The 26,061-nt window shown below is 48.9% G+C and overlaps 1 protein-coding gene across 1 annotated transcript in view; it reads right to left on the reverse strand.

Annotated features, from left to right (window-relative positions):
• SH2D4A (SH2 domain containing 4A) overlaps positions 1–25,388 on the reverse strand; it is a 73,085-nt gene extending 47,697 nt beyond the window's left edge. The window contains exons 1-4 of the mRNA XM_082680468.1: positions 25,367–25,388; positions 20,459–20,833; positions 5,354–5,513; positions 3,918–4,089 (exon numbers count right to left, since the gene is read on the reverse strand). Coding sequence (XP_082536594.1) covers positions 3,918–4,089; positions 5,354–5,513; positions 20,459–20,639 — 513 coding nt within the window. The 5' untranslated portion in view covers positions 20,640–20,833; positions 25,367–25,388. The remainder of the gene's footprint in view (positions 1–3,917; positions 4,090–5,353; positions 5,514–20,458; positions 20,834–25,366) is intronic.
• Between the last annotated feature and the right edge of the window lie 673 nt (positions 25,389–26,061).

Genomic DNA, 26,061 nt, shown 5'->3' on the forward strand with positions numbered 1-26,061 from the left:
TAAACAGGACGAGCCTGATTCCTCCCCCATGATACAGCCTCTAGACACCCTCCCAAAGTGCCTTCCCCGCGTCCCAGCCAAGCCCCTCCTGGGTCAGGGTCAGGCCTGGGTCAGGCCGCTCCCTCCCTGGACCCACTCAAGATGCTTTCACTCTGACACCCTGCTGGCCCCCAGGCTTCCCCCGGCCAGCTCCGCCCTCCCTGGCCAGCCCCGCCCTCCCCACCAGGAACTTGACTCTGTCCTGCCTCACTGGGTGCAGTGCTTTCCAGGGGGTGTCCCTTCTTCCTCCCAAGTCCTGAGACACCAAGACCCAGTCGGGTGCCTCCCTTATGGCCCCGTAACACCTATCACTACACGTATGGAGCCCCTGACAAGCCTTAGCTCACAGAAGGACCGATTCACCTCAGTCGGCCTCACCGTGCAGGGTGCACGCAGGGCAGGCCGGGTGTAGGACACTGTCACGCAGACCAGGCAAGGCTTCCCGTGTTTCTGGTTAAAATAACCCCTTGGAGTTGTAGTGGGATTTGCAGTTTTCCAAGAGTTTCCAAATATATTATGTCATGTAATTTTTACAAAATAAACCATGAGATAAAACAAGGCAGGTATTTTTAATTCCCAGTTTTTACAGGTGAGAAGACAGAGGCTCTAAAAGGTTCTGAGGTTTGTCCGCTCGCCCACGTGAGAAACCCTGCCTCACAGACTCAGTGCTGCCACGCGCAGCGCAAACGCAACTCTGAGAATCTGGCCGAGGCAGCAGCAGGGCCACACTGCGAGCTCTGGGGACACTGCCGTGGATCCGCTCTGGCAGGTGTCCAGGCAGTTAGATCTCATTGCGTCTGTTTCTCCACTCTCCTCTTTCTCTTTCTCCGTGTTTTCTTACAGAAAAAAGTCTACTGTTTAATTTGAAAGCCAACAACATCTGGGTCTAAAGCACTCCTGCTTTGGGGGCACAAAAGCAAAACCTCTCTTGCAGGCAGTGTGATGGTGACGATGCAGCCATGATAGCTTCCCCGGGGCAGACGAGATGGCCCAGCTCTGCCTCTAACACAGGCTCTGCACAAGCCACTGCTCTCTTCCTCCCCTCGGAGAACAGACCCTGTTTCACGTCTCCGACAGCTGCTGTGAGGATGGAGTGAGACAGTGCATCTAAGTCATTTGGCAACTGTCCAGGGATGCATGCACGTGAAGTGTCAAATTCCTCCCCCTCGCTGTGATCACCCCAGTTACCCACATGAAAGCAAATCTGCCTTTTCACCAAAGAATATCCCAGGCTCCTGGCTATGCTCTTAGGATGTGCTGTTTTCTCCTCTTGAAGCTGGCTTTGGCATTCTTTTAAGCTGATTTCATCTTATTCAAAATATTAGTGGGTAAAGAGGGAGGATAATGAAGGAATTAACTGTGGGATTGGCCCCCAAGTCCTACACAGGCCCAAAGGGGTCCCTGACTACATGTTCTCCTCCATTCACAAGATAATCAGAGCAGAGCTGAAAAGACACTGGCTGATACAAATGCAGAAACCCAGTCCACTCTTATACCCCAGTTAAATCATTAACTAAGAAGCACCACCTCCTATGAGTGACTGACTCTTACACAAGAGCTTCCACGGTGCTGAAGGCACATCAACATTTGGGTTGAATTTAACTTTTATCTCTTCTTCATAACCCTTCAGAGATTTTAGATCAGACTAGTAAGGAGTGCTTTCAGATTCAGGTCTGGAGAACTTTCTGAGCATATGGGGCACATTTTCTGGTGATGATCTGTCATGTGGAAATTCATTACAAGTCCAACAAGACCATTTTATTTTAGTAAATCTATAGCTGATTTTCCTTGAATACTTTTTATAATTCTGGAAAACTGATGGCTCTTTAAATCCTCCCATGGTTATTCAGATAAGCATTATGATCACTAACATCAATAAAAATGGCTTGATGATTTTTCCTTTTATAATAAACTTTAGGCCTTGTGTAGGCAATGCAATTTTAAAGACGTGACAATATCGTTCTAGATACTATGGTTAAATTATGGCCGAAACACGGAAATCTTTACAGCGCAAGCCTGGATTGCATTTGGAAACATGCACTGGGTGACTTCCAAAGCTCCTGCCTTGGTTTCTCACTAGAGTTCTTGTCCAAGGAGCAGATCTGGAGAAGACAATCTGTTTTAAGTACATCAAAGTTACGATGGGAGTGGAAGTTCAAGTAGATATACAAAAATGAGGACTTTCTGAGATATGGGGGGCAAATCAATCTCTCTTTGGGCATTAGTTTGTTCATCTGTACAAAAGAAATCATACTTGAATTGTGTTGTAAAATGAACTCAATCCATGAGGAAAAGCTCTGTGAACACTAAGTCAAATTGTGTGTGTTTTATTCTTTTGTATAAAATCAACTTACATCTCCACCTGGAGGAGCATGAGAAGTCCCTGATGTTTCTAAACCAGACTCATCTTCTTTAAAACCAGCAACTGCTCCAGCAGTTCGTTCCTGTTTATGCTGATGACACACCCACACCCCCAGGCATCCAACCTTGGAAACATGGGCTGTGCTAGAAACCTCACTCCCCTGCCCACTGGGATGCCCGGTCAGTTCCTTTCAAAATATGAATCTGCTTAGGTCAGCCCCTTGCTCAAAAATCACTGACAATTTCCAGCTGTTCCTGCACAAAGGGTCAGAACACGTAAGTTGCCCCCAAGACCCTGTCCTGTCTGGCCTTGCCCAGCCCCTCACTCTGTCATTCCCTCTGCATTCCAGCCACACAGCCCTGCCCAACTGTCCCTTTGCTGGAACCTCCAGCCCCAGGCAGCCTCTGTGGTCACCTCCAGCTCTGAGTCCCCGGCAAAGCCATTATGCACGCCGCGGTAGTGCTCACGTCCTGGGGTGAGAGAGGCACAGAAACATACCCCAGTCCTGGAGCACAGCCATCGTTTGAAATGAGATTTTATGTGAAGTCTTTCCCTGCTTTCCCAACTACGAAATTCATGACAGCAGTGATTCTATTTTCACTCCTGAATTGTCATCTCAAGCCTAGCACATAATGGGTACTTGTTCATTGCATGAGTAAATCAATCAATCTTGGGATCTTCTCCTCAATACACCTCCCACTTAACAGCCTCCAAGAGGTAGAGAGCACACACAGCGTCATAGAGCCAGAGACCTAATGGAAGCCACACAGCTGCAAATCCCGTTAGTTCCCAGGGTAATTAAATCACTGGCAGAAGAAATACTTCACCATATAGTTTCATTATTCTTCCAAACCATAATCCAAGCCGCAAATTACGTTTGAGCTTTTTAAACCACCTGACCTAAGAGAATCATCCTAGTTCTGAGTATAGAATGCTGTTGTGTTGAGGCAACAGCTGTTCCACAATCCCAGGCAGAACCTACGAAGCCAAGAGACACTGATGCTTTGTCCTCAACAAAAGGGGGGAGCCATTAGGACATATCTAGGTCCCGGAGGTGCCCGTGTTACAGGCAGGCCCAGCAAACTGCAGCCCGAGCACCAGACCCGGCCCCAACCATCCTGGTGAGTAAAGTGGCCACAACCTGTACACACCTGCGACAGAGGCCGCAGGGCCCAGGAGCTCCATGGTCCACCATCTGGCCCTTCAAGAGTCTGCCGAGCCATTAAAGAAGGCACATAACACGGAAAAATAACCCCGGAAATGTCTTAAAATGCAGTTTTATATCTAGAGTTCTTTCCTCACACCTTCTCCCATGGAAAAGGGTGCCTTATACTGTTTGTGAAAAGGCAGGTGAGCCAAACCCCCAAATCTCCCAACAAGGAGTAACAGCAGGGCCTTCAAGCTGGGAGGGATTTGTCCCAGAAAAGCCAGTTTAGGATCCTGACGCTCAGTGACCCCAATACCTCCATCTCCCCCGTCATGAAATTCCGCACATTTACAGGCAGGAAAGACTCACAGGCGTTTTCTGCTCTTCTAGGGGTGAAGCTGGCCCACGGCCACGCCCGTGTCCCCCCTCTTCTGCCGCCTTCTCACACACGCTCCGAGGCTCCCGGTCACCTGGTGCCCGCACATCGGAGGAGTGTGACTTTGGTTTCAAGCTGCTGGTGAATTCTCTGGACTGAGTTCTTCTGAAGAGAAACAAATGTGGAATTATCAAAAACAGTCTTTAACAAAGACAGCTTTCCCAAAGTAGAGGTCTGCATTCAAATTACATGGAAACCAGTAATGGGTACCATTTACTGAGCGCTGATGGTAGGCTGAGCCCTTTGCTAGGTATTTAAAGACATTAACTTAATCCTCATAACAACCCTGCGAGGAAGGCGCTGTTATCCTTGCTTTGCTGTAAGAGGCTCAAAATAATGGTATCACTCATCCGAGGCCACGCAGCAGCCAGGACTGAAACCCGGGTCTGCCCGGCTCCTGGCTCGGAAGCTAAACAGCCAGGGCACACGGCCTTTGTGTCATCAGCAGCAAAGAGTCCCTTTCTCTCCGTGTGCCCACTTACGGCTGTGAAGTCACAGGACCGCGGCACGGAAGAGAGGCCCACGTGTCTGTTCCTAGTTCCCCGCTTGCACGGGGCTGCCAACACTTCGCAGAGGCCACCCTGGCACCCAGCCCAGGGGACCCATCCCCTGCCTCACTGCTCCCACCCAAGCTACCTTCCTGTCTCTGCAGTTGATTATGTCGCTTCCTCATTCACCACCTCCTCACTGTCACAGAATAAGGTCCAAACTCCTAAACCTGGCCTTCCAGGCACTTCAGAGCACGGCCCCCCTCACCCCTGTGCACCCCAAACAGGCGGAAGGACTCACCATCACCCAAAGCGCCATACATGCCCCATCGAGCGGTCTTGATGACCCCTCTGCCTGCATTGTCCTGCCTGACCTTCTGTAGCTGGAAAACTACTTACCTTTCAAGGTTCACCACCGTGGATCAGGACGATGGGCTCGGGGAACCCTCTGCCTGACCTTAGTCCCAGCGCACACCACAGCCTGTGTGTCTGCCTGTTTCTCCTCCTGAACTGCAAGCTCCCAGCACCCAGCACAGACAAGCACCCTCGGGCCCACTTCCTCCGGGACCCCCGGAGCCTGAAGCCCGAGGGGTCCCCGCGCCTCACCCCTCCCACAGCTGCACTGTTCCAGCGCGAGGCTAGGGAAGCCCAGGGTCACCGGGGGACCACCTCCACACCCCAGCAGGAAAGCGAAACGGCCGACATGGTGGCGCTGTGAAAATGAAGGGAGTCGCCAGAAGTCTGAAGGAAATTTCCAGAAACTGGGAGTCACCATGCGCCCTCAAGTCCCACCAGGCCCCCCACAGGGTCTGAGAGCGAGAGGCCTCGCAGCCCCGTTGTGTGGTGCCTGGCCAGTCCCCCATGGGCCTGCAGGTTCATACCTGAGCTCCCGCACCTCCTGCCCCGACTTCAGCCGTGCCCTCTGGGCACGGATCTCATCACAGAGCGTGTCGTAGGGTTTATCGAGGTGGTGCTCACCCATCACCCACACCCAGACTTCCTCGTCGGCTCCCAGTTTCCAATGAACCGATTTGCCGTTGTCTGCAGGCAAAACAGAATTTGGATGAACAAGTGTCTTTAGCCATGGGTTAGGATGTTTTCCATCATTAAAGTATCTGAAAATCAGATGAGGCAAAGTCCGTCCAACCTGCTCAGAATGAGCAGCATTCCCAGGGCGGCGGCAGTGGGCTGCAGTACGTTTGTTTGAAAATATGATGAATGTGGTGCCCCTTTTCAAAGTGAAGATGCAAGATGGGAAGAAAGCAGGCATTGTCTGCAGTATGTTTAGGGTAACAAAGCAGCATCAGGCACCAGAACATCTACAGCCTAAGAATCTCCCTGCAACCCGGCTGCTCCAGGGCTTGGGGTGTCCACTACATTTCTAGGTTTCATTGCTGAGTACAAGGCAGCACTTGAGAGTCAGACCAGCTTTAGTCTAAATCCTAGCCCTGCCACTTAGCTGTGTGGCTTGGACAAATTATTTAATCTCCCTAAGCCTCAATTTTCTTATCTGCAAAATGGGATCTCCCTAAGCCTCAATTTTCTTATCTGCAAAATGGGAATGCTAACATCTACTCAGGAGGATGGCTGTGGGGAGGCGGTGACAGCCGTGCAGGCAGGTCCCCAGGTGTCTGACACACGACACGTGACGGACTCACGGGAGAGGCTGGCGCCACCGTCCCTCTGTGCTGTTGACAGACGGACGTGCCAGCTCAGAGACTCGGGCCAGCCCACGAGAGATGACACGCCCGCAGTGTGAGACGCGGGGAAGCTACTTGAATTACCGAACTTGCGCCTGCTCCCAGCAGGGGTTGTGTTACATTCTCTCTAGTTCCTGCTCCTCAGATGCGGCCACACAGGTCATGTTCCCTGAAACCTGGGACGGTGGACCATTCCCAGGAGAGGGGGTGGGCAGTCCTAAACCTGAAGGCCCCAGAGGGGACTCACCAGGGCTATCATGGTCCACGGCTGGTCAAAGATGCCTGGGCCTGAGGACCCACACTAGCCAGTGGTGCTGAGTGTGTGACATGGGCAGCAGCTGGCATGCAGGCCGGGCCGTGGCCATGCCACAGGAAGTAGAGTGAAGGTAAAGAGGCAGAGGTTTTGGGGCAGGAAGAAAGGGAATTAGATAGGATGTGTCAGATTTAGCGGCCCTGACAGGGGTCTCTGCTCTGAAGACACTGGGGTCCTCCAGGGGGCCCACACAGCTCCCTGAACCCAGGGAGGGGGAATCATTCCCGTAAAGTGAGTGTCAGCCTGGTGCCCTCTGCTTCGTACCAAGATAGGGGGGCTAGCAGGGCCTCTGTGTAGCTCCTTCCACAAAATCCTACTGTGTTCCTAACGCTGGCAGGATGCAGAGCTGGGTGCTGTGGAGATGTGGGGTGAAACATCCTCCTGCAGGTCACCCAGAGCCTGGGAGAGAAAGAGTAGGGTGGTAGGTCACTGACTTAATGAACTTCACTGCATATCTGCTATGTGCCAGGCCCTGAGGTAGACACGCGTGAACACTTACAAACAAGACAGACCAGTCCCTCCTTCTAGCTGGGGGAGGCAGGTGCTGACCAACTAGTTACCTAGAGAAGTCGCAGTAACTGGGGAGGGGTGTTGAAGTGCTGCGGGATGTGTGGAGGGCCGGGGACATACACCGTAACCACGAGAGATTTAAGTCCATTGAGGATTCAGAGGACGGAGGATGCTTCAGAAGGACAGGGAAGAAATAAGAAGTTCTTTGTGTTCAGTTTGGGAGGATGGATATGGCATCTGGACAGAGAATAGGGGTGGGTTTGGTGCTGGACACAAGGAACAGCATGACCGAGATCAGAGAAGGGAATCAACGTGGGGCCACGGGGAACAAGGGTCTCCGTCAGAGCCGGGAGGCTTTAGAAGCAACCTGGCCGTGGGCTGAGGCTCGTGCAGGGGGAGCAGGTGGCCGCCTGGCACAGGTCCCAGACACCAGGCTGAAGGGTTTAAATGTAGGCCCTGTGCTGCATAAAGCCAGAAAGTGGTGCTAAAATCCCAGGGCTTCTACCAACTCTACGTGACCATGTATATATCACAATATTTCTCTGAGCCAGAGTTCCCTCTTTGATGAAACAGAGGTAATGAGTCTGAACTCACAGGCCTGTCACATGACAAGTGTTCAAAAAGCATTAGCTCCATGTTCTTGGTCTGAGTGACCAAGCAAGAGTCCACACCTGTAAGACATGACACCATAAAACTCCTAGAAGAGAACATAGGCAAAACCTCCTCTGCCATAAATTGTACCAATGTTTTATTAGGTCAGTCTCACAAGGCAAAAGAAATAAAAGCAAACAATAAACAAATGGGACCTAACCAAACGTATAAGCTTTTGCACAGTAAAGGAAACCATCAACAAAATGAAAAAACCACCTATGGAATGGGAGAAAATATTTGCAAATGATACAAACAACAAGGGGTTAATATTCAAAATATACAGACAGCTCATAGAACTCAATATCAAAAAAATAAACAACCCAATCAAAAAAGGAGCAGAAAACCTAAACAGATGTTTTTCTAAAGAAGACATACAGATGGTCAACAGGCACATGAAAAGATTCTCAACTTCGCTAACTATTAGAGAAATGCAAATCAACCACAATGAGCTATCAACTCACACCAGTCAGAATGGCCATCATCAAAAAGTCCACAAATAATAAATGCTAAAGAGGGTGTGGAGAAAAGGGAACCCTCTTACACTATTGGGGGGAATGTAAATTGGTGCATCTGCTATGGAGAACAGTATGGAGGTTCCTTAAAAAACTAAATATAGAGCTACCATATGATCCAGCAATCCCACTCCTGGGCATATATCTGGAGAAAACTCTAAGTCAGAAAGATACATGCACCCCAATGTTCATAGCAGCATGATTTAAAATAGCCAAGACATGGAAACAACCCAAGTGTCCATCAACAGATGAATGGGTTAAGAAGATGTGATACACACACACACACACACACACACACACACACACACACACACACACGTGCGCACACACTGGAATATTACTCAGCCATAAAAAAGAATGAAATGTTGCCATTTGCAGCAACATGGATGGACCTAGAGAATATTATACTAAATGAAGTAAGTCACACAAAGAAAGACAAATACTATATAATATCGCTTATATGTGGAATCTAAAAATAATACAAATGAATCCATATCAGAAACAGACTCATAGACATAGAAAACAAACTTATGGTTACTAAAGGGGAGAGGGATAAATTAGGAATATGGGATTAACAGATACAAACCACATAACAGGTACATAAAATAAATAAACAAGGACCTACAGCACTGTATAATTATTGTACTGTATAATTATACCTAATGTATAATTATACTCAATATCTTATAATAATCTATAATCACATCTAATCTGCCAAAAAACCCCAAAACCAAACCCTATGCTGTACACCTGAAACTAACGCAGTATTGTAAACCACCTCGACTTCAATTATAAAAAGAGTCCAGGACAGTACTGTGCAGGTGGTGCCAGGACCAGGAAGCCCTGCAGCGCGTCCGCACGCAGGGAGGACCTGGACCAGGCGGTGTGCAGCGGATGTACAATGATGTTGCAGGAGACAAAGGGTGGAGAGAAGAGGGGTGAGGCCAGCCGGGCCTGCGCGAGGGGAAGACGGCCTCCAATGGGGCGATGGCGTCTGGGCGGCCGAGGCAAGGAAGGACTCAAAGATGAGGCCGAAGGTTTGAGAACGTGGGATGATAAACAGTGACGTCAAGAAAATACATGTGTTTGAGGCGTTAGGTAGTGAATGTTTTGGAAAACGAAGAATAAACTATTTTCAATTTTACTAGAAACCCAGATGGCAAGGTTGAGCACATACCTGAAACATGGAATTGAAGTTTAGAGTAAGGTCAGGATGCACAGTGTGAATGTGGGGATTACTTTACAGATGCCATCGTGGACACCGCTGGCCCAGAGAATGAAACCCAGGAGAGACCCTCGGAAAAGCATGTGCTTCGTCAGGACACAGAAGAAAAGACAGGGGAAGGAGAGTCCTGATTCAAAAGGAAAAAGAGGGAGAGGGAATTCTGACTCCTAAATAACTGGAAGGAGAGTGGGGAGGATGCCTTGCCTCCAGGAGAGGAGAGGTTCCGACCTCAGAGACGGTCACTTCAGACAGACGGGGCAGGCTGCACGGGGCACAAAGGACTGGGCACAAGTTACTAGGGGAGGAGCAAAGAGGGTTCGGCGGGGCTCAGCAGGCATCACTGAGCTCCTGCCACAACCCGCTGTGCCCGCGGGCAGGACAGAGCAGCCCAGGAGCTCAGGGGAACGTGGACACTTCCACTGGGTTGCTGGGAGGGGAAGGAGTATGGACGCCAGGGACCAGGCCGGGGATGGGGACACAGGGACAGGAGAGAGCAGGGAAAGAGGGTGCTTTTGAGGAGAGAGAAAAGCTCAGCTGCTTAGAGTTGAAACCTGGCTGCACGGAACCACGTTCAGTTCCCAGTGTGCCTCCTTAAGGTAAAGGTACAAGCATGAGGGGTGTTAACAGGGCAGGCACTGCAACTCGTCCTGACTTAATGCTCTCCAGGTGTCCTGGGCCTCCTGCTGACTTCAACTCAGAGGACAGTGAGAGAGGGACCTGTTACAGCGCCTCCACTGAATTATGAGTTTGTTTCCCAGTCTTCGACTCACGTTTCTATGCTGCAGTGCTCTCAAGTTTGCTCTTAGGGACTCAAGAGGCAGTGCTGTAGAATGTCACACAAAAACAGTGACGGGTCACGAACGTCCCTGGCAAGGCCACGGCCAGGCCCATTCCGCTCTGACGGGGGAGGGTGACGCCGCTCATGCAGTGCGTGTCGGGCCCGCAGGGGGCAGGAGGCAGCGCCCGGAGGTGTCAGCGGGGTCGCCTCCTCCACTGAGGTCAACGCGACCCCCGGGGCTATGACTGTGCCTCAGAGTCAGCATCTGGTCTCCACTCCGACTGATCCACTTGGAGGGACGAGCGCAGTAGCAGGTGCGCACGAGAGGGAGAGGGATGGAGAGAGGGAGAATTGCATGCTCTACCCCCACTGAGAGAAGACCACGGACTTGGAGAACAGAAGCCAGAAGAGCAACAGAACCAGGGCCCCTAACGCATCATGCATGAACTACACCAGGGCTGACGGAAGCAGGGCTCCTACCAACCCCAGGCTGCCGTGTCCATATGCTCCCTGAACTCACAACATCCCAGGACTCTCCCACCACTCTGGCCGCTCCTCTAGGTCACCCACCTCCAACCCAGAAACCAAAGGGTGAATGAACGCCTGGCCGGTGGGGCCTCCGGGACTCGGGTGCTATGGTCATGTCCCTTCTGACTGATGCCCGTGCCAGGCCTGCCTTGAAATACTTAGAGCACCACTGAGGCTGTTACTAACCCTGCTTGACCACAAGGAAATTGAGGCTTAGGGAGGGTAACTTGCCCAAGATCACAGAGGTGGTGAAACTGGAACCAGAATTCAAAACTCGGCTGTGAGACGGTAAAAGCTGTGTTTCGAGCCACCTCTGACGCATTGTCCAAACGGAAATACTTTTGAAAGCAAGAAAGGAAACCCACCAACAGGAATGGCAGGAAATGGAGAACGTGCAGGGCCCTGCTGAGCAAGCTGGGTGTGGGGTCACTGGCATGTGCCCTCACGGCCCTGCAGAGCTGGACAGCTCCAGCCTCACGTGCATTTAGTGAAGGACAAGGCCCAGTCCTACAGGCACTTCCTGAAGTTAACCTGGTAAGAATCCTGCAGTTACTAACACAGGTCCATCCTTTAAAACTTCAAAAATATTTATGCTTACTATAGAGACAAAAGGACAGGAAGGAAGTTGGAGAATGTGCATGGCACCATGGTCCAGGGAAGCAGGTGGTGGCACAGACAAGTGAGAAGGTGAGCCAGGAGGGAGGCCCGCTGAGTCCACAGCTCGTGGAGGTGAAAGGGAAGGGCAGCCAGTGAGCATCTGCATCCGGTGCTCAACGCATAAGACACCAAGTCCGTTACACTATGCAGCCCAGAGTGAGGGGCACAGACAGGGCTGGGACCAGTGGCTCAGAACAGACCTGGAGTAGATCTGGACCTGAGTTCAAACCCTGACTCCACCGGTGACCCACACAAGTTACTTTCTCCAAGTTTGTTTCCTTATTTGTAAGAATAAGGGGGGCAACGTTCACCTCCCTGGATTCTTGCGAGGATTAAATGAAACAACATAAATACAAGGCTTCTGGCTGGCACACACTAACAGACAAGCAGGTTGGTGGGGAAAACCTCCCTGGGATGGAGCAGGTGGGATGCAGTGAGGTCAGGAGCAACCAGGGGACTCCCGGGTTTCTGGCTTTGGTGACTCAGGGCCACAGATCATGGTGGAGATTGAGAGGCAGGACCAGGCCTGGGGGTGGGGAGAACCGTGGTGATGCTGATTAACTTGGTTTTGCATCAAGTTTGTAGGGCCTAAGGGTCTTCTGAGCGGAGATGCTCATTGGGTAACTGACATGGAAACCAAAGCTCAGGTGAAAGGTCTGGCTTTGAAATACGGGTGTGAGAGTCTGGCATAAAGAGCAGAAGAGATGCCCCAGGGAGAGAATACAGGGACCCTAACCTTAACCTAGTCTCTGAGTCTGTGACTGAGCCTCAGGGAGTCTGTGAGCATTGGGAAACTCTACACGAAACGTCCTCTGTGTGCATTTTCCTGGTCCAAGCTTTTCATAAGTTTTCCATGGAGTCTATGGGCCCCTCAATCCCACCTCGAGGTTACCAACCACCGGTGTAGAGTGAGACTCCCCTGGGGAACACGGGTATTCAGGGTCAGGCAGAGACGAAAAAAGAAGCCGTCATGGAGACAGCAAGTGACCATGACACCAACAAGAGACTCTGAGAGGCAGCTCACAGGGTCAGACGCAGCTGAGGAATCGACTGAGGTAAGAACTGACTCTAGCAGCAGAGGTCACCGTGCTGGGTCAGGAATGAAGGGAAGGGAGGGGAGGAAGTAGACACGGCAGGTGGCACAAAGCAAGGCTTTATCATCATTTCATGAAAAAGGGAAGATTTTGCATAAAGGAACTTGCCTGAGAATCCACAAATGAAATTTCACAAGCCCGAGTCTGTTTCAGGGGCACACGTGGAGCCTCTCGGGCACCACACACGGTGCCCAGAGCCCAGCCTCCTGCGTGAGGCTTCTGCCAGCTGGAGAGAGGTCCATTGCTAGGCAGCCTCCTTTGTGTGTGTTACCAGAGAGAATCTTACAGAATAAATGCTCCACGGCAGGATGCCGATGCAAGCACGTGTTCAGACGCGAGCAGGGCACCTAGACAACAGGAACTGTTACAAAGCTCCAGGTAAGCTGAATGGGTGGAATGTTTGTTGACAGCATTGGCTCCGGGAGAGTCAGACTCAGGGCCACTTACTAGCTGCTGCCCCGGGCAAGTTATTAAGGTCCCTCAGCCTCATTTTCCTCACCTGTAAAAGGTGAACGGTAACTCAGCTCCAGGCTTGGCTGTGACTATTTAATGAGATGATATATTTAATCACAGAGTTCAGGGTCTGACATGCCTTCAGCTCAATCAGTGCTGGCTGGTGCCATGTTTACTGTCTAGAGCAGTGCTGTCCAGTGGGCGCTCTGCCTGTCATTATACATTTTCTAGTAGCCCAACTAAAAAATCAAAAGAGGAGTTTGCCCAAGATGATGGAGTAGAAAGACCCTGAGCTCACCCCCTCTCACAAGCACACCAACATCACAACTATCTGCAGAACAACCATCGATGAAAAAGACCAGAACCTTCAAGAAAAGATATTCTACAACTAAAGACATAAAGAAGGAGTCACGAGACATGTACACCAGGTGGGTGACCCATAGGCTGGAGAATAATTGTACTGCAGAGGTTCTCCCACAGGAGTGAACATGCTGAGCCCCCGTCAGCCTCCCCAGCCCAGAGTTCCTACACGAGGAAGATGACCCCCAGAGCATTTGACTTTTAAAGGCCAGCAGGGCTTAATTTCGGGAGCCCCACAGGAGTGGGGGAAAGAGAGACTTCACTCTTAAAGGGCACACACAAAATCTCACATGCACCAGGACCCAGGGCAAAAAGCAGTAATTTGATAAGAGCCTGGGCCAGACCTACGTGTTGGTCTTGCAGAGTCTCCCAGAGAGGTGGGGGTGGCTACGGATCACCCTGGGCCCATAAATACTGGTGGCGGACATATCTGGGAACATTCTATTGCGAGAACATTGCTATTGGTGGCTGCCATCTTGGCTCGTGAGCGCCAAGATCTGGTCCCACCCAACAGCCTGTAGGCAGCACTGCTAGGATGCCTCAGGCCAAACAACCAACTGGATGGGGACATAGCCCCACCCATAAGCAGGCTGCCTAAAGACTTCCTGAGCCCACAGCTGACTCTAGACACACCTCTAGACTTGGCCCTGCCCACCAGAGGGCCAAGACCTAACTCCACACACCAGTGGGCAGGCACTGACCCTTCGCTCCAGGAAGCAGGCACTAGTCTCTAGACCAGACTCATTGGCCAGGAGGCAGACACCAGAAGCAACAAAACTATGATCCCACAGCCTGCAGATCCAGCCCACCCACAGCTCACCAGACCCTACTGTGGGACCAGCTGGGACCTGGCCCTGCCCACTAGCAGGCCAGCACAAGCTTCAGGACACCCCAGACCCCAGACCCAACTGTGCCAGCAACTGGCTCCCCAACCACCAATGATTTGAAATGAGTTCTGGGATCCCTGGGCCCTGCAGCCAGACTCCAGGACCTGGCTCTGCCTGCCAGCAGTCCAGCACGAGCGCCAGGACCTACGTTCACCTGTCAGTGGGTGCACAACATCCCTGGAGTCTTTGGTACCCTGATTCCACTCACCAGTGAGCCAGCACTAGCCCCAGGGCCCCCTAGGATTCCTCAACCAGTCACCTCATGGCCAGATCCATCTACACAGCAGCCAGCAGCATCCACACAAGGCAGGGCCTGAGAACCAACCAGGCTGGGGACCAACCAAGCCCCCCAGATGGCCCGCACACTCAGCCCCTATGACAGAAGGGCCGACACAGTCCTCTTAGGGGGCACCCCTAGAGCCTATACCTTGAGTGACCAGGTTGGGAGTGCGCTGCTGGGACACACAGGACATCTCCTACAGAAGGCCACTTTTCCAAGGCCAAGAAACATAACTAACCTACCACATACATAAAAATACAAATAACAACTTAGACAAAATGAGGCAGCATAGGAACATGTTCCAGATGAAGGAACAAGATAAAACCTCAGAAGAAGAACTAAGTGAAGTGGAGGTAGGCAATCTACCCAAGAAAGAGTTCAGGGTAGTGCTCGTACAGACGATCAAAGATCTCTGGAGGAGACTGGATGCACAGAGCAAGAAGTTCGAATTTTTTAACAAAAGAGTTAGAAAATATAAAGAACAACCAAACAGAGAAGAATACAATAACTGAAATGAAAAATACACTAGAAGGAATCAATAGTAGACTAAATGATACAGAAGAATGGATCAGTGAGTTGGAAGACAGAGTAGCAGAAATCACTGCTGCTGAACAGGAAAAAAGAAAAAAGAATGAAAAGAAATGAGGACAGTTTAAGAGACCTCTAGGACAACATCAAATGCACTAATATTCTCATTATAGGGGCCCAGAAGGAGAAGAGAGAGGGAAAGAGTCTGAGAAAATATTTGAAGACATAATAACTGAAAACTTCCCTAACCTGGGAAAGGAAATAGTCACCCAAGTCCAGGAAGCACAGAGAGTCCCACACAGGACGAACCCAAAGAGGAACATACCAAGACACACTGTAATTAAAATGACAAAAATTAAAGATACAGAATATTAAAAGCAGCAAGGGAAAAGCAACAAATAACATACAAGGGAAGTCCCATAAGACTATCAGCTGATTTTTCTGCAGGTCAGAAGGGAGTGGCACAATATATTTAAAGTGATGAAAGGGAAAAACCTACAACCAAGAATACTCTACCCAGCAAAGCTCTCGTTCAGATTCGATGGAGATATCAAAAGATTTACAGACAAGCAAGAGCTAAAAGAATTCAGCACCATGAAAGCAGTTTTACAACAAATGTTAAAGGAACTCCTCTAGGTGAAAAAGGCCACAACTAGAAACAAGAAAATTACAAAATGAAAAAGGCAAATATACAGTAAAGGTAGGAGATCATCCACACACAAAGCTAGCAAGGAGGTTAAAAGACAAAAGTAGTAAAATCATCTATATCCACAATAACCAGTTAAGGGGTACACAAAACAATTAGATGTAAAATATGATATCAAAAATAGTAATTGTGGGGGAGGAAAGTACACAAGCAGGGTTTTTAAAATGCATTTGAAATTAAGAGATCAGCAACTTAAAACAATCACGTATATATATATATATATATATATATATATATATATATATATATATATATATAGGCTGCTATACAAAAGCCTCCTGGTAACAGCAAACCGAAAATGTATAATAGATATACACATGAAAAAGAAAAAAACAATCCAAACATAACACAAAGACAGTCATCAAATCATGAGAAGAGAACAAAAGAAGAAAGGGTGAGGGGGAAGACCTAAAAGAAAGAATCCAAAACATTAACAAAATGGCAATAAGAACACACATATTGATAATTACCTTAACTGTAAATGATGGACTAAATGCTTCAACCAAAAGACGTAGGCTGGCTGAATGGATGTAGATCAAGACCCGTATATATGCTGCCTACAAGAGACTCACTTCAGATCTAGAGACACATACAGACTGAAAGTGAGGGGATGGAAAAAGGTATTCCATGCCAATGGAAAACAAAACAAAACAAAAGCCAGAGTAGCAATATTTATATCAGATAAAATAGACTTTAAAATAAAGACTGTTGGGCTTCCCTGGTGGCACAGTGGTTGAGAGTCGGCCTGCCGATGCAGGGGATGCGGGTTCGTGCCCCGGTCTGGGAGGATCCCACATGCTGCGGAGTGGCTGGGCCCGTGAGCCATGGCCGCTGAGCCTGCGCGTCCAGAGCCTGTGCTCTGCAACAGGAGAGGCCACAACAGTGAGAGGCCCGCGTACCATAAAAAAAAAAATTAAAAAATAAAATAAAATAAAATAAAGACTGTTATAAGAGACAAAGAAGGACACTACATACTGAGCAAGGGATCAGTCCAGGAAGAAAATATAACAATTGTAACATTGTTACAGTTGTATATGCACCCAACGTATGAGCATCTCAAAATATAAGGCAAATATTAACAAAGGAGAAATTGACAGTAATGCAATAATAGTACAGGACTTTAACACACCACTTACAGCAATGGACAGATCAGCCAGACAGAAAATCAATAAGGAAACACGGGCCTTAAATGACACATTAGACCAAACAGGCTTAATGAACATACAGAGGGCTTTCCATCCAAAAGCAGCAGAATACACATTCTTTGCAAGTGCTCATGGAACGGTTTGCAGGATAGATCTTGTGCTAAGCCACAAAACAAGTCTCGGTAAATTTATGAAAACTGAAAACATATCAAGCATCTTTTCTGACCACAATGCTATGAGACTAGTTCTATCAGTTTTTCACAACAGAAGTTCATTACTCCCTTAAATTTAACACTTGGAACAATACGTTTTGCACCACAGTGGTTCCTCTTTGACTACAGAAAAGGAAAAGTTCTGAGAGTCTTTCTCCACTTCCCCTATAAAGACAGGCCTCCTCTGTGTCTCATCTTGCTCTGTCTTCGGTGATCAAGCCACAGAGAGTCAAGGCCGTGTTGTCATGGCTGAGGCTCCCCAGGCTGAACGAGGCCCCAGCTGCTGCTTGTCGAGCCCTCAGCATGTGTTCCTCCTGGACGGTCTGGATGACTTAAGTGCTACTTTTCCTTAGTGGTTCATAGCTGGGCTGTGGCTTTGAGCTTGTCCTTTTCTTGGCTCATAAATATATCTATGTCCACCCCATTCCTTTACCATTCTAGCTCACCACTTAGCAGTTCTTTCGCTGTCATCCGGTCATTTTTTTCTCTGTATAGCCTACTGTGGTGAGTTTTCAAAAAGCATCACTAGACTTTTAGTGATAACTAGCATATTGTGTATCCCAGGAGCCTGTCCACCTTACAGTAATCCTCAGGCCAAAGTAGGAGAGGCTAAAAAACAATCAGAAGTATGGATTTAACTCAGTAATAGATCAGAAAATCATTTCGAAATGTAGCGTGAAAATATGATTGTTAGAGAGGGACAGAATTCTGGACCTCGTCTGCCTGCTGGGGCGTAACGAGAGGGCAGAAGCTGCAGGGTCCAGTCTGGTAGCCGCTGGCCACAGGTCACTACTGAGCACACGAAATGAGGCTGCTCTGGGCTTAGGTGTGCTAGACAGGTAAATGACCAGAGACTTGGTAGGAGGAAAATTAATGCAAAATACCACATTAATACTTTTATATGCATTATATATTGATATGATCATATTTTGGGCATCTTGGGTAAAATAAATATATTAAAATTAATTTCACCTTTTTCTTTTGATTCTTTTCTGATTTTAATTTACTTTTTAAAATTTTTAAACAATTTTAAAGGTTACACTCCATCTACAGTTATTACAAAATATTGGCTCTATTCCCCGTGTTGCACACTACACCCTTGTAGCCTGTCTTACCCCCAGTAGTTTGTACCTCCCACTCCCCCTCCCCTACGTTGCCTCTCCCCGCAACCGGTAACCACTAGCTTGTGCTCTACGTCTGTGAATCTGCTTCTTTTGTTATATTCACTAGTTTGTTGTATTTTTTAGATTAGTTAAGTGATCATTAAAAAAGTATGTTGATATACACCTATTCCACTGTGTAAATCAACATACATTTTTTATGATCACTTAACTTATAAAGTAACATAGGTTTTTGAAGAGGTAGATTCAAACCCTGCAAAGGAAGAACTTAAGCAAAGAAACGGAAATTATTGTCTTAAGTCAGCACGAGGAGAACAATTCAGCAAACATGAGAAGCCCAAAGTGTTTCAAAGAGCCTGGGCCAACGATTCCAGGGGCAAGAGCCCTTCTGCTGTCACCAGGCTTCAGAGTCACGCACCACATCTGTGTGTTATGTTCACAACCAGCATGGTGCCCAGTGGCCTGGTTACACCTGGTAAACTCTGACTGAAGGGTGCAAGGAAATGAAGGAGCCAGTTCAGAAAGATAAAAGCTCATGCTTCAGTTTGGACGCGTTACCTCTAGAAGGAAAAACAAGTATCTATTTGGAGAGTGTAGGGTACTGTGAAACCCAGAAGATCTGGGCACTAACTGGTGGTGTGACCTTGCATTTATTACTGAACTTCTCTGATTCTAAGTTTTTCCATCTGTAAAACAGGACAACTGATACCTATTTTGCAGAAATATTGTGAAGATGACATATAACGTATGTAAAAGTGCTTTGTGTGGTGTCTGACAAAACAGGTGTTTAATAAATAGCTGCCATTGATGATAGTAATAATAAATGAGATGCTCATACTTGTTTCCGTATCACTATAAAGGCTTAATTCTAAAAGATGCCGCATGCTGCAACTAAAGATCCCGCATGTCACAACGAAAATCCAGCACGCAGCAACGAAGACCTGGCGCAGCCAAATAAATAAATATTTAAAAGGAAAATAAAGGCTTAATTGGAAAAAGGTTTTAATGAAAGGCAGTACAAGGTAAAGGTCACTAAACTGACTTCCTTTTTGAGTCTGTGTATACAAGTTAGATTCATGTTCTCAATCTTTGAAACCCTGAATGGTTTTATCAAATTTAATTTTTCCTGGCTTAATGAAAAATGAAGAGAGATTGATCTTGAATACCTCTCTGTAAGTGACCTTGAAAACTGTGTTGTTTTTTTCCAAATGATAACATTTTATTACAGAAAAAGCATCCCAAATATAGGATTTCATAAACACTGATAAATGAACAAGTGCAACTTTAAAAGTAAATACAAAGTAAAGAGGCAAAACCTACAAGCATTTTGCCTTTAAGAGAAAATGTAATGCTCTCCTACAGAGGTGATCCCACCCAGAGCACAAATGTGGCTCCATCTCCTGTAAAGACATCAGGTTTGTTTTCTGAACTATGCCCAGTTTAACAATTTCAAAATGATAGCAAGAAGTGACACGGAATAAATCACTAAGACCAATTAACTTTCTATTGACCATTACTCAATAAAGGCTCCCCATCACACTTTGACAATTTAAAGCCGAAAACTGTGCTTTTTTTAAACAAAATAGGTATTCATCCATAACAGAATGTGCGTGTGTGTGTGGGGGGGGGTGTTAATGTGTGCTTTTCCACATCTGTGTGTGTATATCCTGATGTACAAGGAATTCCTCCTCACCCATGGTCCCGAAAGGCCTTCTCAAGTTACCAGGGATTCCTTGAGTCAGGAAGACGTAGTACATCTGAAAAATAATCTCACACTAAAAAATTAGTATTATGACTTTTTTCCTGTTAGTAGTATTTGCATTTTAAGAGTGAATCTCCCTAAAAAAGAAAACTCAAAGAAATATCTCTTAGAATCTAGGAAATGCAAACAGCACTGCTACAAAGATTTTGACACAAAGACTTTGTATGCTGGTAGCAGAATATTAGTTGTCTGTGACAATATGGGGATAGAACTCTTCCTTAATTCCCCTCAGGTCCAGCTCCACGGGTGACTTTTTACTGCAGCTTAAGATCAGCCTGATTTCGAGTAAGAGATCTGCTTTTGGCCTCACAACTCCAGGGTAATTGGCATGTGCGTGCGTGTGTGTGTGTGTGTGTGTGTGTGTGTGTGTGTGTGTGTGTGTGTACATGCACGAGCATGGAGACTTCAAGTCAATAAACTGCACCATTAAAATCTCAGTAACACTGAGGGTCCACCTGCCAAATTAGACCTCACACCTGGCTTGCTTCTGACTGGTGTGAAACGTGGGAAAGAGCGGGGAGGCATCCCACGTGCAGGCTCCCAGGCAAGGCGGGCTCCGCTTACCTTTCTTTGGTCTGGGTTTCACTGGCAAGGACTCCTGTTTTTCCATTGCTGCTTCTCTTTCTTTCCATCGGCGGACCTGCTCCTCCCTCATCTTGAAGAACAGGATCTGTTTCTGTTCTTCGCTGAGCTCTGCCAGCAGATCAGGATCTATGTACATCTCCGACAGTATCTGTTTCAGCATCTTTGCAAGGGTGGAGTCTTTTACACCTGTGGCAAAAGTTCTTGAAAATGGCTTCCAGGGCTGCCTTCACCTGGGCTGGCCCTGGGAGGCACCCGCAGACCTTCCCCGAGACTCGAGGGGCTGGGACAGTAATTCAACAAACTGGCTCTGGGTTCCCGGCACCAAGCATCCTGTCCAAAACGCCACTCATGAACCTGCAAAGAGCAACAGGCAAAATGCAGGCCGTGTTAAAAAGTGTTAAAATGTGCAGACATGGGGCCAGGACAGGCTTAGGAATAAAACTTGGAGGAAATACAGTATTGCTTTTCATTTCACAAGAAAGCTGAATCAAGCTTTGTTAAGAGTTTGTGTAACCTGTATCCTGTAATTTCCAAAGATACTTTATCAAAAAACAAAACAAACCCTAACAGGTCAATCTCAGGGAAACAAAAAAATGAACAGAGGTTTGGCCTTCTCCCAACTAAGCAAACATACTATTACCTCAGAGCCCAACAACCCACTACGTCCATGGCTAAGAACAGAGTTAAAGAGACAAAGGCACAGGGAAAAATTAAAAGAAGTTATTTCAAAAGGAAATACCGTTTTTGAGATTTCTCAGAATTACCCACCCAAACCCAAACCAAACCTAAGCCATGCTCAAGGAAGGAAAAAGAAGAAATAAACATTAGACCACAGTGCCATTTTCCCATTTCTCCTTAAAAGTAGCACTAAATAAATACAATTATGTACTTTCATCTTCACAAAAGGACAATACAATGTTCAGACAACACACTAGAACCATGAAAACTGTGCAGGTGCAGGAGAGAACATTCATGTACATTTTGGAAGGTCACCAGGTTTTAGGTGTACCTCTTCCAGATAACCTAATTTAATAGGATCTAAATTTACAGACCAGATAAACTGGGGGAGTGGAGGTGACCAGGCTCATCACAAAGGGTCCTGGCTCTGTAAGAGAGTTTCTCAGAGGAAGGAACCTTGGACCTAAGAACACAGGTTGTTTCATGGGGGTGCTTACCCCACTGCGGTTTCATTCTACTTCACATGTTTCTATTTGGTCTATTTAAAAAAATATACCAAACCTTCATATTTTTGTAATCAGAAGGAAATAATGTATAGATTTCCATTCTGAAAAAAAAAAAGATGTTTATTTGGTTCCAGTATAATAGGATACACAAAAAAAGCTTACTTATTTCGACTTTCCAGGATCACCGATGGTCTAAGAAACTGACGAATCCTTTTGTGCTTACAATGCCTCAATAATCCCACCACCTAGCCACGCCCTCTCAAATATCTTTTTCTCCAAACTAAGTTCAAATGCTCTTAAACCTCAGACTAGTCACTTAGCCACACCATGGCTCTCCCAGTTCCATCACCTGGTCCTTCCCCAGCCAGACTGTGATGCTCCTCTCACCCCTGGGAGGCCCCTGCAGCTTCACCTTTTCATACTCCTCATGAATGTTTCTCCATTTACACCAGTCTTCCGAGAGAAGCATGAGCAACAGCCCAAGAGCCAGGGTACCCAGAGTGGTTTGCATACACAACACATAGCTCGATTCACTAACGAGTCATTGTGTAGCAGGGACCTTTACTGAGGCTACCACGACTCCCGTTAACTGCATCCTACAATCTGCCGCATTCAACTACCAAAACTCAAATGGAACACAACGTTAACAGAAAATTTTAATTAAAGGCACTGTCTGACTTTAACTCAGTCAGCCATGCCCGCCCCCGGCTCCCTGCTAGCTTTGTATTTTGCTTTGAGGTGATCTTCAAAGGCTGTAACGGCCACAGTACTGAAGTTCTGTGATGCTTTCTTGACTCTTGGGTCTCACAGCTTCTCCAGGGGTGGGCCAACTAAATCCACACTAAAGGGAGGTTTCCTGAGGCTGAGCTCTTATCTGTAGGTGTCAGAACCGCAGGAAGAATGCAGGTCCTCAGCTCACTGGACTCCGGTGCTCCCAGACCAAGTGGTAAGAAACCAAAGGGAAAGAGTCCTTGACATTCCGGTAAATGTCCTTATGCTGGCACGTTCCTTGAGCAGGGGTTGACTTTCACAGAAATTAAACATGGGGAGGGAAGCAGCCCAGTGAAGCTGGAGGCTTCCACTCTGTTTCCCAGTTTGAATCGGGTGACTCCCAGCAACAGGGACAGTGTGGGTTGAGCCTAAAAACTAAAACCCTGAAAGGGCCAAATCCCCCCCCCCACTTCCCCACCCAGAGCGCTCCTGGTCACAAGTGCTGACACCTGCCGCGCAGCCACTACCTTGAGCGCTTGACATGCAGTAACTAATGAATCTTTGCCATAATCTTGGAGTTCAGTCCCTCACTATTCCCATTTTATAGAAGATGGAAAGGCGTACGCCAGGCAGTCTGGCTCCAAGTCAATACAGCAGAGTCTGTGAACCCAGAATCAGAGCATCATCGGGATGCGGTACCACTGGTGAAGTTTTAGAATGAAAACCAGCAAGTTCTCGCGAAAGCGGAAACGAACCAAAAGCACACGAAGCAGGGTCCCTCTCAGGGGCAGAAGCCTCACCCCTGCAACTGCAGGTGAGCTCAGGGGAGGCCAGGTATTGAAAAGCCCCCACCCCAGGAAGGACAGCGGGAAATGCCCGCCATGCCGGCCCAGGCGTGGGCGATGCTGCCCACGGCATTCACCGGGCACTCAGTCTCCTGGCTCCCCCTCCCACTGTCCCTGGGAGCAGCACGGGCGGGCAGTGGGGTGCAGGGCTGCTCTGCACCTCGGGGATGACACGTTCAAGCTCTCACAGCTTCCATTTTGTGCTGTTTCGCCTTTTGTAGCAAACATGGGTTTTTTTGGCATTAAAGATAACTAATGGACCTTAAGGGAAAGACACTGGCTTCCCTCTGTCCTCAGAGAAAACTTGGGGACCCAGCTGACAACATTCATGTGGGGCGAGGCTGCTGAATAACATGCACTGCCTGCCACGCTGAGGCTGTGGACTCCCAGTGGTGTGAACGAACGCCTCCCTCAAATACAGCTCAGGCCACTTACGGGACGGCCAGCTGCGGGCTTGCGGGCTGTGTGTCTCTGGGTTGTCACTTCACTTCCCTGTAGGGAGTTTCCTCACCGTGAAATGAGCCTGAACTGTGACCCTTTGTAATCTGAGGTCTAGGCCATATAATCTAGCGGGGAGTTACGGAGACAAGTGGAGCCGGGGTAGAGGAAGTGGAAATGAGGAAATTAGCTGACCAGGGTTTCCCCACTTTATCCCGGACAATCAGTGCTGCTACTGATCCAAACGGGCATGACTTTCCGTGTCTAACACACTGAGGGCAGTAGGCTTCCACTTACGCAAGATCCAGTAAAAAGGAAAGCTCGGCTAACTCGGTTTTCTTCTTGTACAACACTTTTCTTAAAAGACAGAAATGACAAGCAACAAGTCCACATCTGCTACTTTTTCCAAAAATAAATTTCTAATGGGTCACAGTTGTCTTTCAGGATGCCTAGAGATGTGGCCTAGCTCTCACACTTTCCAGAGCCACTGTCCTATTTTTTTTTTAATTGTATTTTTAATGACTCTGAGACCTTACCCCAAATGCCAGAGATACAGCCAAATCAATAATAAAAATAGTGTGATATGGACGGTATAACTTTAATGGTAAGAATATAGTTTGAATTCTAATTCTTTTAAAACAGCCAGCTCTGTTTTCAGACTTTCAATTATCTTACTCAACTTTATGTTATTAATCTATCTGCACACGGGCTATCTTTGAGGATAAAATGAATTGCCAAGGGTGACAGCAATTTGGTAAATTTTGTAAATATACACCCCTCTTCAGAAATTTGAAATCACTGTACACGGATTTACCCAGAAACTCCACTCATGCCAGATCTATGCCCGCATACGCCTTCCACTTACTTCTTCACTCAAAAAAAAAAAAAAAAAAAAAAAAACCTGTATCCAAGTCGTTCTATTAAGCAGGCAGTCAAACAAAGCCCTTTAGGAGGCGAGCAGGGACTAAGTTTAGAAAGAGGGGAGCTCGCCTGCCTCCTTCCTGTGACTCTGGCGGGGGAAAGACGACTCTGAGCGAACCTGAACAGTGACTCCCCGCTGCCCCTAACGCCACCCCGGGGGCGCCCGGCGAACCCGAGGGCGGGGGAAGGTCACCGCCGGGCCGCCTGCGGCCACCGTCCGGGCCCGTCTTCCGGGGGCGGCGCGCCCACCCCGGGCCTCGCGCCTTTCCCCAGCGCCCACGGCGCCCTCGAAGGAGGGAAGCGTCCCCGCCGCCCGGCCCGCGCGCGCCCGGCAGGCCGTCCTCCCCCGCCCGCGACCCCCACGCGACCCCACCCCGCCGCCCGCGCGCTCCCTCCCGGGCAGTCCCGCGCGCGCCCCTCGGGGACCCGGCCCGGAGCCGGAGCTGCCCGTGCGCCCCGCGGCCCCGCGCGCCCCTCACCACGACCACCGGCCTGGCCCTCGGCGCCGCGGCTCTCCCGCCGTTGCTGCGACACCGGACACCCGACACCGGACACCGCTCCGCCGGCACCTGAGCCCGCCGGGCGGAGGAGCGTGGGGCCGGCCGGCGGGACCCGGACCCGCGGGAACCCCCGCGCTCGCTGGCTCCTCCCGGCCCTTCCCGGCCGCCTCCAGCCTACGCGGGGCTGGGCCGCCCGGGGCCGTCGGGCGCCGAGGGAGGGGAAGGCGTGGGCCGAGCACGTCCCCGCCCGCCCCGTCCGTGGTCCAGGCCCGCCCGGGCCGCCCGCACCTGCGGCCGCCGGGGCTCATCCCTCCACGCGTGTCCCGCGGGCCGCGGCGGGTCCCGGCCGAGCGCCGGGCGTCCTGGCAGGTGGGGCCCAGGCAAGGCGGGCGGGACCTTCTCAGCTGCACGGGCTGAGCTTCTGCTACGGCGTCGCTGGAGCTCACTTTTTTTTTTTTCTTTCCCTTTTGTTGACCTGAAGTAAATTATCAAACTCTCCGGCGCTTGTCCGTACGGGTGTGGCTTCGTAGGGAGCCAGGACCAAGGAGGAGAAAGGTTGGAAAAGATGAAGACAGCGGAGACAGGGGAGAAAATGAAAGAAACGCGGCGAGAAGGAAAGAGGGTAAAGGAAGGCCGTGGACTGCGGCCAGGCCAGGTCGGGGTGTCGCACGGGGGGAGGAGCTGGCTGCGGACGGAGAAGGAAATCTGGGAGGACAGTTCAGCAGAAGCAGAGCGGAAACGTTGGAGGGCATTTTACGTCTAGAGGAACGTTCAGAATGTGTGAAGCAAACAGCCTGCTTTGGTGACGCCCAGGTCGCAGGTGTCTGGGAGAGAGGCTGTAAACGGCGAGTGTGGACCTCGTCTACGCAGCCCACCTGACTTGCTCCTTCAGAAATGAAACCCATTTCTAGCCTCTCCAGACCTCGGAAGATACTCAAAGGTAGAACCTGGGGGCAGAGGTCAGGACTGCCTAGGAGCTATTT

Source organism: Grampus griseus, assembly GCF_964374135.1.
Source record: "Grampus griseus genome assembly, chromosome: 21".
Classification (NCBI taxonomy): Eukaryota; Metazoa; Chordata; class Mammalia; order Artiodactyla; family Delphinidae; genus Grampus; species Grampus griseus.